Genomic DNA, 13,810 nt, shown 5'->3' with positions numbered 1-13,810 from the left:
GGATCCCTTCCACCGGTGGCAACTCGCTCCCTAAGCCTCTCCGCAATGGGCTCCTTTGCACGACCTCACAGGTCGTACCAACGCTTCTTCAAGTCGTCGTTTGACCGATGGGGCACCCCGACTGCATTTACTTTTGCGCAGATGCGCAGCCAGATCCGGCGCTTGTCTGCCTCTGGCACCATCCGGGAGTCCTTGCCGAAAAGGCGTTCATGGTCTTTACAGACCCCTTCAATGAGGTACTCAAGTTCTTGTTCAGAGAACTTTATTTTTCTCTTCCTTGGCCTCTGCTCCTTGCTGCCTCCTGGGACATGTTGGTGGTATGTGTCCTGCTGGGGTGCTGCAAAATCACTGTTGTGGAGCTCTTCACAATGCTGCTTCCACTGTCTGGCTCAGTGATCTGTTTGTGGGAGGTAAAAGCCTACTTCCTGGTTGTGATGTCATCAATGGGCTCGAAATGCGACTTCCCGTTTTTGCAATCTCGCAGTTAGCGAGATCTCACATTGCGATTTCGCTAATTGCGAGATCGCAATTTCAACATGGAAAACGGGCGATTCTGCGAAAATTAAGCGACTGTGGCAAAATCGCAATCGGAAATTGCGGCCGATTGCGATTCACATTTTTCAATCGCATTTCTTCATGAATGCCATTCTGCGATTTTCAAATTGCGAATCGCTTTTTTTCGCTATTAGAAATTCGCAGAATGGCACTTTGATGAATCTATGTGAAAGTGTTTTACCCATTCCGTGTCTGCGGGTAACTGATAGTACATATTGGTCAAGATTCTTATGAGCTACCATTTCACCAGTCATTTAACAAATTAACCCTTTCGATGCTGATGACGAGCTCAGCTCGTCATCACCCACGGGTGGCGTGTGCTGAAGACGAGCTGAGCTCGTCATGTAACGCGGCTTTTGAAAAAAAGCCGCACAGCGCAAAAATCGCCGCAGCAGCGATGCGGTTAAACACTTCCAAAAGTTCAAATATGCTTTTAATATTCCCAGTGTATACATTTAATTAAATCTGACCTAAAACATGGTTCTAAACCCTGCACCTTTAATCCATGCATCGAAAACTGGAGGAGCTAAAAGGAAGAAACTGCTATATTGAAATTGCATCCCTAAACAACCAAACAAAGGCCAACTAATCTAATTAGTCTTCCTTGCTGCTACCTTGTATAAGAAAGTTACACTGTGTAGTCCCCTAAGGAAGGAATATGAATTGCTCATTCTCTCTCTTTTCTTCCTTTGAATGGCATTTTAGTTTGAGGTTGTGCGGCTGTTTATCGGTTTGTATATGTTAACCCTGATGAGGTCTTTCTTCCTTCTTATGGAGTTTTATCAGATATTATACGTTTAAACCTAAAACAGAATAGCCAAGTGATAAACAAAGTTATTAATCCTCCCACAGCTGGTAAAATCTCTGCATTGAGGTAAACTCGCAATAACTAGGGCTGGTGAGTATGTTTACTTCAGTAATGTGATTCTAGAACGACTTGGGGTGACCTTAAGCCAGTGGTCTTCAAGCTTTTTAATGCTGCGCTCCCCCATTTGGAAAATAAAAGCACCTGTGGCCCTCTCAGACTTTTTTTCACAATTCTATTAAATTGCCAATGTTAAAATATGTCTAGACTTATTTAAATATTGTAGGTAAGTTCTGTTACCGTTTTAAAAATGCAATCAAATACACGATTGTCCAACATACTATTCTGGTCAGGCAGGCCTTACTAACGTGTAAAAGTATCCGCAGTGTGATTATTAGAAATGGGGGTGGGGATTTTGTCGAGTATTTGGAGTCTCTTTCCTTTTGACACATCCCAGCCAAGATATAAATGCCAAAAGATTATTGATGCTTCATTACAGAGCAGCGTACTGCTGCGCATCATTTTCCACTTAAAACAAAGGACTGTTATCATCATAATGCTTCTTTTGGCCAGAGCCTGGCGCGCACACCGGGATCACTCGAGGCCCCCCAGTTTGAAGACCAGTGCCTTGCGCAGTGTTTTAGGAGTCACTTGAACTGTACTGTCATAACAACATTGGGATTTCACCTTTAGTGTAGTTCTACATGAATTAATCTGGGTTTATTAGTAATTCAAGCGTGTTCCAAATAATGTGCTGTTCGGCCCCAATGAATTGCCGTGGTATAAATATACGTTGGCAATAGTGACTGCAGTTATATTTCGATCTGAGATTCATCTGAATTGACAGTTTTATGTTGCTAATTCCTTTAGTGTCATTTGAAGAGGTTGTGCGATACATTCAACAAAATTGGTAAATCTAGGTTAGAATTATGTCGTCAAATTTCGTAGTCCTCTCTCCAGTTGTTAAATAAGTAAATTTGGGTTAAAAAATTACAGCAAAAACAATGCCGGGTGGAACTGCACCAAACTTGGGTTGAAAGTAGAATTTTCTCCAGAGACCGCCTTGGATTAGTTTGGTGTAGATCAGTTCAGTATTTTTTTACATCGTAATAACGTTTGAAAAAGGTTTTGGCTAGGCTATTAAGGGTTAATTTAGAGATCTATCTTGGTATTTTTAAATTTGTGAAACTCCATCAGGGATGTTACAGTTAAAAGGGAGGTCAAAACCGGTGTTTATTTGCTGTAAGCCAACTCAAATGCGCTGTACTTTGCTGTGTTATGTAGGAGATTATGCTACCCACCTGAGGGTTTGGGTGAGGGGTGTATTATTAGGTTACATTATTTTTTTTTCATTATGAAACCTGTTGATCTAATTGTAATTTGTATATACACCTTCATCGTGAATATTGCCTTGGACTCAAATACAACTTTTTTGGGAAATAATTATTTTTTGGGTTGTTTTACAGGCATGTTTGACTCGACATATCTCGTACTGCATACAACAAAATGTATTTGAATGAAAAAGTGGTTAATTTGCCTATAATAAGTGCGTCCTTTGAGGAAATCACTTGAAATTTGGAAGGAAATTTAGCATGTTAAGTCTTTTATGGGTTTGGAAGTTTCGTGCCTATCTGTTGAGGGACCAACGGTAAAAGGCAAAAACGTTTGTTGACCATATAATTTAGGTATTGTTTGTTGGGTTTAATGAACCTTTATGAAATTTGGCAGGCTTTTAGCAAGTTATGCTCAATGAGGGAATCTAGGTTTTTATACAGATCCAACATCGAAACTGGGGTGGAATAAAAAATGTGACATGGTGTTAAAAAATAATAAATTAGAAAATCGGTGATTTTTTTTTGTTTTACTTTTCTTTAGTGAGATTTGTAATGTATAACAATACATGTCAGCATCTGTTAAGGAAGTTATTCGCAAATCCGTCAGAGTTGATCGTAGATAACAAATAATGTAACCCAACAATAAGACAAGGTACAGAGTATTTTATCAAGACAATGACGCTCGTTTCTACAAGATGACTTATCGAACATAGTCCATGTCCCAGATCTTTTTGTATTTGGAGTATGCATTTAGTCTAATAACTATTGATAAAGGACAGTGGCCAGCCACAGTTCAACCCCCCCCCTCCACCCCCCCCCCCCCAGTGTAGAACACAAGTCAAGGCATGTCCTCTACGAGCCCTGCGGGATTATTAGTCCCTAGATTTTCTAATTTCTTTGGTGCAGTTTCACAGATTTGCATTTGCATGAAGCTTTGCAGACACTTGTTTATCTTACTCCTCATACTTTGAACTAAATGCAAAACTGTCATTTATGGGCACACCTAAGGAGGAGTTCAAAATGTGTTAATTTGCTGATAAGTTTGGTGCTGTCCAAAGAATTGCGTGCCTTTTTTCAGATTGTTACAAAGGCAAACTCAGCACAGGAATGTCTGGTGTCAATGAGATGAAATGAGGGAAAAAATATTTAATTTGCTCATAAGGTTGGTGGTGTTTCATCAATTTGCACAAAATCTGGCATGTTTAACTTTGGTTATGTTCATTTTCATGCAGATCCATCAAGGGCGAATGATTAAGCGGAGGCGGGGGCTCAAAAAGTCTTTTGACATTGTTTGACAAGTAGCACAAAACTGGTCAGGAATGTACTTATTTAGATTTTTATTCATTTTCGAGTTCAGCTCAGGGGAGGGATAGTATGTTTTAAGCAGATCTGACACGGTGGATAAAGGTGCGGAGTGGTAAAAAATGTATTAATTTCCCAATAACTTTGGCACCATTTGATTGATTTGCACACAAGGTGAGATACCGGAGTTGGGTTTAACTTCCAAAAACTGCTTGTGCAGCTGGCGGCTAGCAGCATGAGATGTTGGTTGCTTGAGGCAAACCTCCATGGCCCCCATGATTAACATGAGTGACAAGATGGACCACTGTTTTAATCTACTGACACTGTCCAAGGTTGAACTAAGATCTGTGGAAGCCAGATGTATGGATCCACCAAGGACAGACACATATTTGAGGGTGAGCAAGTGCAAATTGAGGCACTGTTCCACCGTACCCAGACTGGCTCTGCAGCCATCTTGGGTTACAGCTCGAGCCCCGTTTCACTGTGACCAATCCTGGATTCTACCCTTCTATATCTTACCTTCTACCTTGCCTATAGAGCCAATGAGGGATATTGGATGGTAGCATCTTGGAACTCCTCTGTCACCCTTCTAGGTTTTTAGGGGCAATTATGGATTTTGGCTAGGTCACCGGGGCATTAGAGCTACTTGCAACATTAAGGACCTTATTACAAGTACGGCGTTACACGGGACTGCCGTACTCTGGGTGGCGATCCACAGGACTGTCACGTCCGCCGGAATCAAGGATTCCGAGCCGGTGGAGCAGCGGTCAGGAGCTATAATATGCTGGCGAAGCTGCTGCTACACTGCCAAGCACATTATGAGTTGCCTGTCCACCGCCCAGTAACAATAGGACTACATTAATTAAAAGTGCAGAATCCAAGCTAGAGCTGCTATAAGTGTGTCTAGGCTGGATTTGAGAAATCTCTGCTGGGTAGTTAGCCTATTTACCTTCGAGAAGGCAGCCGGATCCCTGTTATTAGAAGCATTTGGTATTTCCTCCCAAGATTTGCTTCTATTCTAGAGCTAGTGTTCAGTGATGGCCTTTTTATAGGCTGCCCTAAAGATAATAACTTCCTCAGGGTCCCCTAGGGAGCATCTCAAGGCAGATTGAAGTTTCCGACTCATTACACTGCATGTTTTGTCAAACCTCTTGCCAGCTACATAAGGAATACCACCACCAGTGGGTACACGAAGGTTGCTAGCTGTAATTGAGTTAAAGGCAACTGTGATTACTCCGGCTGGCAGTTGACTTATCCAAACAAGATAAAATATCACGCATGGAGACCGCAATAACCTGCTGAGTAACCTAAGACCGTTGATCAGATTCCATCAAAGTCCATTGATTCCTTTAGTGAGTGATGCAGTACAGGGAATTATACAACCAGCTTGCTTAATTAGTCTCTGTAAAGCTTAAATAATTGTAGTATAGTTGTGGTCACTAAATTGACTGAACACTACACTATAACTGCTAATTTGTACCAAATTTGTTTGGATGTAAAGATTAAATCAATAGTCTAGATATTTAAATTCATTTATAGAACTTGTATGTTGGAACTATCGGATGATCTATTTATAACAATGCAGTCCGCGTTTGCTGCCATCTAAACGAGCTCTTCTGATGAAGATAGACCATGCATTGAATAGAACACGTATGTAAATAAGGAGTGGAAGTCCGTCAGGTGTCTTGTAGAGCAATACTCTGATATTTTTGAATGAAAATTAGCCCACTCTGATATAATTTTTAAAAGTAGACCAGAAATTATCTGAGCCTGGCATCAAATGAGTCCAAAACTTCATTATCATTGAATATTCCAATATGAATGTCAAATTAGTTTCGTCCTGAGGTTTGTTCAGATACACATCGATCACGTAGTATTGTTACTAATGCTGGGTCCTCCTTTGCACATGCATTTCTAACAGTGAATCCAGAACTTGTCTCTGGTGTCCATTAGTTCTTTCATGAAGACATGCTCTGTATAGAACATCTTCATGTTTGACAGAAAATTGCCTGCAGGGTTAAAATGATTGGCTTCAGACTTTTAAAGTTTCTTATTATATTTTTGCTAAATTCTGATTCCTGAAGCATGGACAAATAATTTACTGCTAAGCCAGCATATTGTTGTGTTTACAGTCTTTTCACTGACATTATTCAAGTAAATTACACCGGTTGATCAGAGAGTAAAAGGTTAATTTCCTTTAGTGCTTCGTGTTGTAGAAGTTGTGATTTATCATGTTTGTAAGACATGTTCATGTGTGATACGCCCTTTCAAATCTCTTTATGTCGCAGCTTGTTTGATTTTAGCTCTCACAGTAAGTGTTCTTAACCTCCTTTGTAGTGAAGCAATCCGAAATGAAATTCAGAGCTCTTACTGTGAGAACTGTAATCAAACAAGGTATAACAAATGCAGGGAGTCACAGTTCTGATTCTGCAAGGTACATCAAATAAAGACTACTGCACTTTAGAGGAAACATTTGCTTTTGCTGGTTTAAATCATTGCATCCAGGTGGGGTGATCATTAGTTACAATTGCAGATGACCACATCACAAAATATGAGAGGACTGCATGGATTCTACATTCCACATGGAATGTTCGTTGATGATGATTTTTGAAAATCCAACACTGTCAGCTGAGCAGTCAGTGAGAAAAGCTATCTTCTACTATCTGAGGAAGGCAGAAGCTGAGATGTTGTAGTGGGAATTTAAAGTTTAGATGTATTCTCTGGTGAGTTAATCCGTTTTTAGTCATTTATTTCTTTAGGTATGTTTATAGTACGTATGTGTGCACAAGCACAACACTGTTTGTATGGATATTTCACTACAACACACACAGTTCTGGTCAATTAATTATAGATCAGTGAACTCAAAACTGAAAAGGCCCTGACATTTGCCAGTTGTGGTGGGACTCATTACTGACCTTTTAGCTATGTTTGTTTTCCTGTGAACTTAATGGGTTCTGTGATGTACTGCATGTGCTTTGCCCTGTACCCATTCTGCTCTGCACATGGCTTTTGGCCAGGCCTTGTGCCCAACCTGCTTCAGCTATGCCCAACCCTCGGTTGGTAGAAGGGACTGCTTGGTTTTGCCCTGGACTTAATTTACTAACCACCAAATACCACAATGCAGATTCATCAAACAGCACCAACGTTATTACTGAATGTAAATACAGCCCCTGTCGCCATTTCCCACGCTTGGCTGATGTGCTCAGAAAACGAAACCTGATAAATGGCTGTCAAATTGTGTGCAGGACTGTCATATGGTGCAACGTTTGCTGGCAAAAGGACACTTCTTCAACTCTTCCCCTCTTGAAATCTGCCCCAACCTCCATGTACCCGTATGAAACTAAGAAAAGTAAGAGCAGGTTAAACATGTCAATCTGCTTCCAAATTTAGTTCAGATCCATCAAATGATACCAACGTTATGAGTTAATCAAAAGTGCTTGATCCCCCTTTTTTACTCCACCCAAAATCATTCTGCACGCACTGGGTATCAATAACTAACTGCCTGCCACATTTGATGCAGTGTCATCAAACAGCACGGAAATGGTAAGCAAATTTAAATTGTATGGACCCCCCTCCTTTAACCTTCCACTTATCCCTTGAGGGATTAGCACAAATCCTGACATGCCTTCTGAAGATCAGTACTTCCAAGCTTCTTCCAAATTTTGTACAGATTTGTCACACAGTGCCATATTAATTAGCAAATGGACACTTGTTTCCAAAGACCCCTCTTTTAACTACCCCCAAAGCACGGATCTGCATGCATTTGAAAATACCAAGGGTAATCTTAACATAGCAAGGGCCTGCCAACTTTCAAGCATATTCTTTAAACAGTGACATAGTTATAAGAAATCAACAAATGGCTTTTGAACTGAAAGGATGTAGAAAAGCGTTAATCTTTTCAAGCCCACCCTGCACCTTTTATGAAATAGTAATATCTCAAACATTGTTGAATATATTTACACCAAACCAAAAGCATGGTGTTTGAGTAAAGTTCTGCTTTTATGCCACTTTTGACAGTGATTTTGGCTGTAGGTCCGAGCAAAAGATAAAATGGGTAATACCGTATTTTTCTTTTTAAAACTTTACATGGAACTACGTAGAACTTGACATGCCAGACCTTAATTGATTACGCTAAACAAGCCCTAGTTAGGTGCAGATATGTTGATGGGGGACAAAGTTGTAAGCAAATAACAATTAAAATGCCATTTCAATAGAAAGTGTACCTTAACCATAAATATATGTATATATTACTGAACATTTAACCGAAAGCTACAGGTGATAAATTTCCTTGAATGTGTACTTTAATTTCAGGTAATGACAAGAGTGCTTGGACCAGATCACGAAATAACTCTGAGTCTGCCACGTCTCCTCCAAGCATCAACCGGAAAAGGCAACTTTCTGAATCTCAAGTTGAAACCATGAACATCTCGGACTGCCGAATTAACATAAGGCAAATTGGAACTCCCAGAGGTACATAAAAACATTTCTCACTTTGTTCGACAGGCCCACCTAATTTTATGTATTTGCGGTCTTGTAATGCACAAACTATAGCAGAGAGGGCCTAAAGCCAAGATTATATTGCTGCACTATTGGGATTTTGGGCGTATGATGAAATTTAAGATTTCCAGAAGAAAAGGAGGACACAGTACTTGAATGCAGAAAATATTTAATGGAGGCAGTTCGTATGGACAAAAACGATAGGAAGATGTAATTTAAAAAGATTTTAATGCAGCGTTAGGGGTTTTGTGGTAGAAAAGTGTTAGGTTAGTTAGGTAGTAATGATAGTAATGAACAAACCTATTTAAATATTTTCAATAGACATTTCAAAGGATACATGATTCATGAATTTCAGTTTTATGGAATTACCTAGGATGAAAAAAGTGTAGGATTGAGAAACTCATGGATCTTCAGATAGCTGCAAAATGGGACATTATAGAAAATGGGGCAAATAGTACTTCCCTTTGTCACATGATCAACCAGGACAAGATGTTTAGTTATTCTTGAAAATGACACAAGGTGGTTGTGTGTAGTTCAGGAAGAAGGGCGTTTCAGACTTTAATTAAAAACGGCTAAAAAAGTCAGTCTCAGAGTGCTGTTCCTCACCCAGGAGTTCCAAGAGTAGGTTTCAGAATTTCATGGGCCACCTGGGCTTTTTAGTTTCTGCGCCAAGTAGTTTGGATAATTAGTATTTTACTCTGTACACAGTCAAATCTGTTCTGTCGATTCGACTGTCATCAGTGGGTAGCAATCGAATCATGGCAAGAATATGAGTTATGTGATCCAAAATGGACTACTTTGACTGTAGCTTTGAGAATGGCCCGTAGAGAGGTCAGGATACCAAAATCTAGTCTGACTGACACTAATTCCTGAACTCTCCCTTTGAGCTCTTGTACTGGAATGTAAGATGTAGTCCTTAAGTGGAACTGTGTTTTTCTGACCATTTATTTATTTATTTATTTATATGCTTCTATAGCGCCTGAATAGACCCCCGAAGGGGTATCTCTGCGCTTTGCCATCCAGGGGAAACCTGCTACTGTACCCGGACAATACCAATAGATAGTGGGGGAATAAAATTAAATGCTAGAAAAGAGGTAGGTTTTCAGGGTTTTTCGAAAAGATAAGTGATCAGAACTGAGCTTTAGTGAGAGGGGGAGGGTGTTCCACAGAACAGGCCCAGTATAGGCCAAAGCCCTACCTCCTTGACGGGCTTTTTTAATCTTGGGAACCTTGAGGAGTTGGAGATTGCTTGATCGTAGTGAGCGGCCCGGAACATAGGGTGTAAAGACTGTGCTGAGAAATTTCGGGCCTATCCCCATCAGGCATTTGTGAATTGTGCACAAGATTTTAAATTTGGTCCGCAGTCGTACTGGCAGCCAGTGCAGTTCCGTCAACAGTGGCTGGGAGGGAGTCCTAGGTGGAGCATTCATGACTAACCTCGCGGCCGTATTCTGGACCACCTGTAGTTTGTTAAATTGGCCTTCATTAGATGACAAAAGAAGGCCATTACAGTAGTCCAGTCTACTGACGACCAGAGCCTGGACCAAGGTCTTTCTGTGGTGATCTGGGAGAAAAGGAAACACCCTTCTCAACAGAGAGATAACCCCAAAACAGGTACCAGCAACCTGGTTGACATGATCTTTAAAAGTCAGTGACTGATCAAATAACACTCTCAGATTTCTTATGGTCTGCTTGGGGATGGGGGCGGGTCCTAGTTCACCAGGCCACCAATCACTGGACCATAATGTTGCTGCTTCCCCATAAAGTACAACCTCGGTCTTGGTCACGTTGCACTGTAAGCAGTTGTTGGCCATCCATTTGGAAACTGCCCTCATTCCTTCTGCAAATGTTCTTTGTAAAGCAGGGGAGAAGGTCTTAAAGGGGAACAGAAGTTGGGTGTCATCGGCGTAGGACACCGGTATAAACCCAAACGATCTCACTAAGTCAGCCAGGGGGGCCACGTATACATTAAACAATGTGGGGCTCAAGCATGAGCCCTGTGGCACACCCCTGGTGAGCTCCCTGGCGGTGGATTTGTGGGAGCCCAATCTGACTTCCTGGGAACGACCGGAAAGAAAGCTCTCCATCCAGGACAGGGCCACACCTCCCAATCCTATCTCTCTCAGCCGGCAGAGAAGCAAATCGTGAGACACCGTGTCAAAGGCAGCGGATAAGTCCAATAGCACCAGAATCATCGACCCTCCACTGTCAAGCGTCATCCTGATGTTATTGGTGACAGCCAGTAGGGCGGATTCGGTGCTATGGTTGGGCCTAAAACCAGATTGTGAGGGATCTAGGCCATCCGCTGTCTCGATATAGTTAGAAAAATGGGTGTTCACGTGCTTCTCTGTTAACTTGCCGATGTAAGGCAGAAGAGAGATAGGTCGGAGGTTAGTTAGATCCGTCCAGGGTAGGGTCGCCTTCTTCCTAATTGGGTTTACTACCGCAGTCAATTCAATTCAAAGAAAACTTTATTCGGATTGTAACAAATCCATAAAAGTCACATACGCATAAAAATACATCTTTAAAAATAGTTATACACAATTAACATGGAATAATTAAAAAGAAAGCAGCAATGGTCATGTAAACAATTAAAATAATGTTAATAAAGTGCATTCCAATGTACATGGTAGATAACCAAAGTGCTGTTGCATAGGGGACAATCTTTTTGAGTGCTAGCATTTCAGGGAGATTCCATAGATTTCCGTGCATGGAATATGACTTTCAAAAATGAAGAGGCACGGAAAATCAGGTCTGCATTATCTAAGTTTAAAAACATAAGGTATGATTGATTTAGGGAGACTGGCCTTTGTTTTTTAAAATATGGAGCTAAAAACCATTTAATGTACTTCATAAAGAATTTACAGTGAAAAAAGAAATGCAGTTCATTTTGTCTGCTCTGGCCATCACAGGGGCAGGGGCTTGGCTCGTGTCCAGAGTTCAATGTGCTGTAGCCCATGGGAAAGCAGAGTGAATATTTTGCGGATCCAGCTCTTAGGCGAAATAACAGCGACCTCTCCCAGTTGGTCAGAGGGAGTCTGAGGTATAAAGGTAGTCGTTGAGGAGATAGATCATTATTTATATTGGTCACATAAGTTTTTACAGTTTGTTTTTGTAATTCTATGTCCAACCTCTTTTCCCTAAAGAGGGCATAAAGTTCGATTTGTGTGTCCTTCTTATCCGATTTCTTAATCTGGGCAGGGTCGTTGAAAAGATTAATTTTCCCAATACTGTCCAGGCTTTCCTTTGTGGCCCGAAGCCACGGGATACTCATGCCTTTGTCACAGTTCAGGCATTCAGACACAATGTCCTGTGTTAAAGTGGCACGTTCATTGGCCCAGATCGATAGCCAAAATATTGCAGGTCGCGTGGCGATGAAGTCGGTTATGTAGGGCAGATTAAGCTCGGCGTGACAAATGTATCCAGAAGAGGCAATCGGAGCTCCTAAAACTTTTCTACACAACCGATTTTCTTCTATCTGCAGGCTAGATGGATTCGCTATCCCCCAAATTTCTGCTCCATAGGTTGCAACCGGGACACATTGCAATTTATAAATTTTCATAATTGCCCCGGTTGTTTCAGACCTTGTTGGTCGTGGCAAGGCTAAGATGGAATTTATGGCCTTTGAGAACTTGCCTGTGGCGTGGGCGAGATGCCCACTCCACAGGCCGTTCGCAGCAAAGACCATGCCTAAATATGGGAATGATTTGGTGGAGTATAGTTTCTCTGATCCAATTGAGATGGAGTTCAATTGTTTAGCCCCTGGCCCACAGGTCATAACAAATGATTTTTTAAAGTTCACCTTCAGGTCCAGTTTCTCCATAAAAAGGGAAAAGCTCTTGACCAGGGTGCGGAGAGCATTCGGTGTTAAGCCCATGATCACCGCATCATCGGCGTAGAGGAGTGCGGGTAGCAAGTTCCCTTGGATTTTCGGGACATCCGTTGTCGTCTCTTTCAGGGAGTCACTCAGGCCATTTATGTAGATAATAAATAACAGGGGTGCTAAAACGCACCCCTGTCTGACGCCTCTTTCTACCTTTATTGCCCCCGAAGTTTCCCCCTCCATTCCAATCCGTACCCGGGCTTTGGTGTCCGCATGTAAATGGGCTAAAAAGTATACCAGAGGTTCGTCAAGCCCATAGGAAAGAAGTGTCGCCCACAATTTCGATCTATTCACAAGGTCGAATGCGGACGACAAGTCCATAAAGGCTAGGTAAATGGGAGCAGCCTTGGCTATGGTGTATTTGCCTATTATAAGATTGAGATTCAGGCATTGTTCTGTTGTCCCGACCCTGCTTCTGAAACCCATCTGACATCTATCTAGCACCCCTGTTTCTTCTGCCCAGTCATTCACTCTGTTGTATAGCACCCGGCCCAAGATTTTCAGGGTGTTGTCTAAGAGTGAAATGGGCCTATAATTAGCAGGGTCAGATCTTTCACCCTTTTTGTAAATGGGCACTATTGTGCTTGTAGACCAGGTAACAGGGATGGTACCCAGCGGTACGTTGTTGAAAACATTAGTCAGGATTGGCCCCCAAAATTCTGGTCTGTGTTTGATTAAATCAATTGGGAAGCCATCTGGACCGGGTGCCTTGTTCCCCAGGCTTTGATTGATGGCCAGTAGGACCTCCCCCAGAGTTATGTCTAGTGGGCTCAGTTTATCAAAATTTAGGTTTTCTACTGGAGTAGCGGGATTAGCGTATATGTTGGAAAAGTGCTGCTCCCAGTTCTGACTTGAGATGGTGCAGCTGAGTGGTGACAGTTGTTTCCCCATGTCCCGCATCTTTCTTACCGCGGGCCAAAAGGTTGCGCTGTTTCCCATGGTAGCAGAGACTGATAGTTCTTTCCACTGGTCCTCTACCATTGCAGCCTTCCTTATCCCTATAGCTGTTTTATAGGCATGCCTGGCGGTCCGTACATCAACAAGGTCTCTCGGTTTGGAATTTAATGCCTTGCGAAGTGCCTTGTTAGCAGCTGAGCAGCAACTGTCGAACCATCTAGGTTCGTCGTCATTTTTCCTGTAAGGGACTGTTAGGAGGGTTTTAATGACATGGCACAAGTTTTCAAAATCTTTAATTATCCTCTGGTGGTTCCCATCCATAAGTAGGCAAGAAGCGACTGTTGGTTGGTGGGTGTTTGTGATTATGTCCATAATGGGTTCACAGTTCACCCCTTTCCATTTTAGCCTAAGGTTATCTGTTGATGTCGTGATATCTCTTGCTCCCAGAGTACGGGGAGGTTTTTGGGTCGGGCCCATTTTTAATCTGAATTCGAGTGCATTGTGGTCGCCAAAGGCTGTTTCTACTACTCCAGCTTG

The 13,810-nt window shown here is 41.9% G+C and overlaps 1 protein-coding gene across 1 annotated transcript in view; it reads left to right on the top strand.

The window, feature by feature from the left end:
• Positions 1-13,810, top strand: part of DIS3L2 (DIS3 like 3'-5' exoribonuclease 2) — a 799,214-nt gene that overhangs the window by 61,339 nt on the left and 724,065 nt on the right. The window contains exon 3 of the mRNA XM_086944551.1: positions 8,308-8,466. Within this exon, the coding sequence (XP_086800677.1) occupies positions 8,308-8,466 (159 nt within the window). The remainder of the gene's footprint in view (positions 1-8,307; positions 8,467-13,810) is intronic.

Source organism: Lissotriton vulgaris, chromosome 11, assembly GCF_964263255.1.
Source record: "Lissotriton vulgaris chromosome 11, aLisVul1.2, whole genome shotgun sequence".
Taxonomy (NCBI): Eukaryota; Metazoa; Chordata; class Amphibia; order Caudata; family Salamandridae; genus Lissotriton; species Lissotriton vulgaris.
Note: the sequence above shows the minus strand (reverse complement) of the source record. Positions and strands in the feature narration are given on the sequence as shown.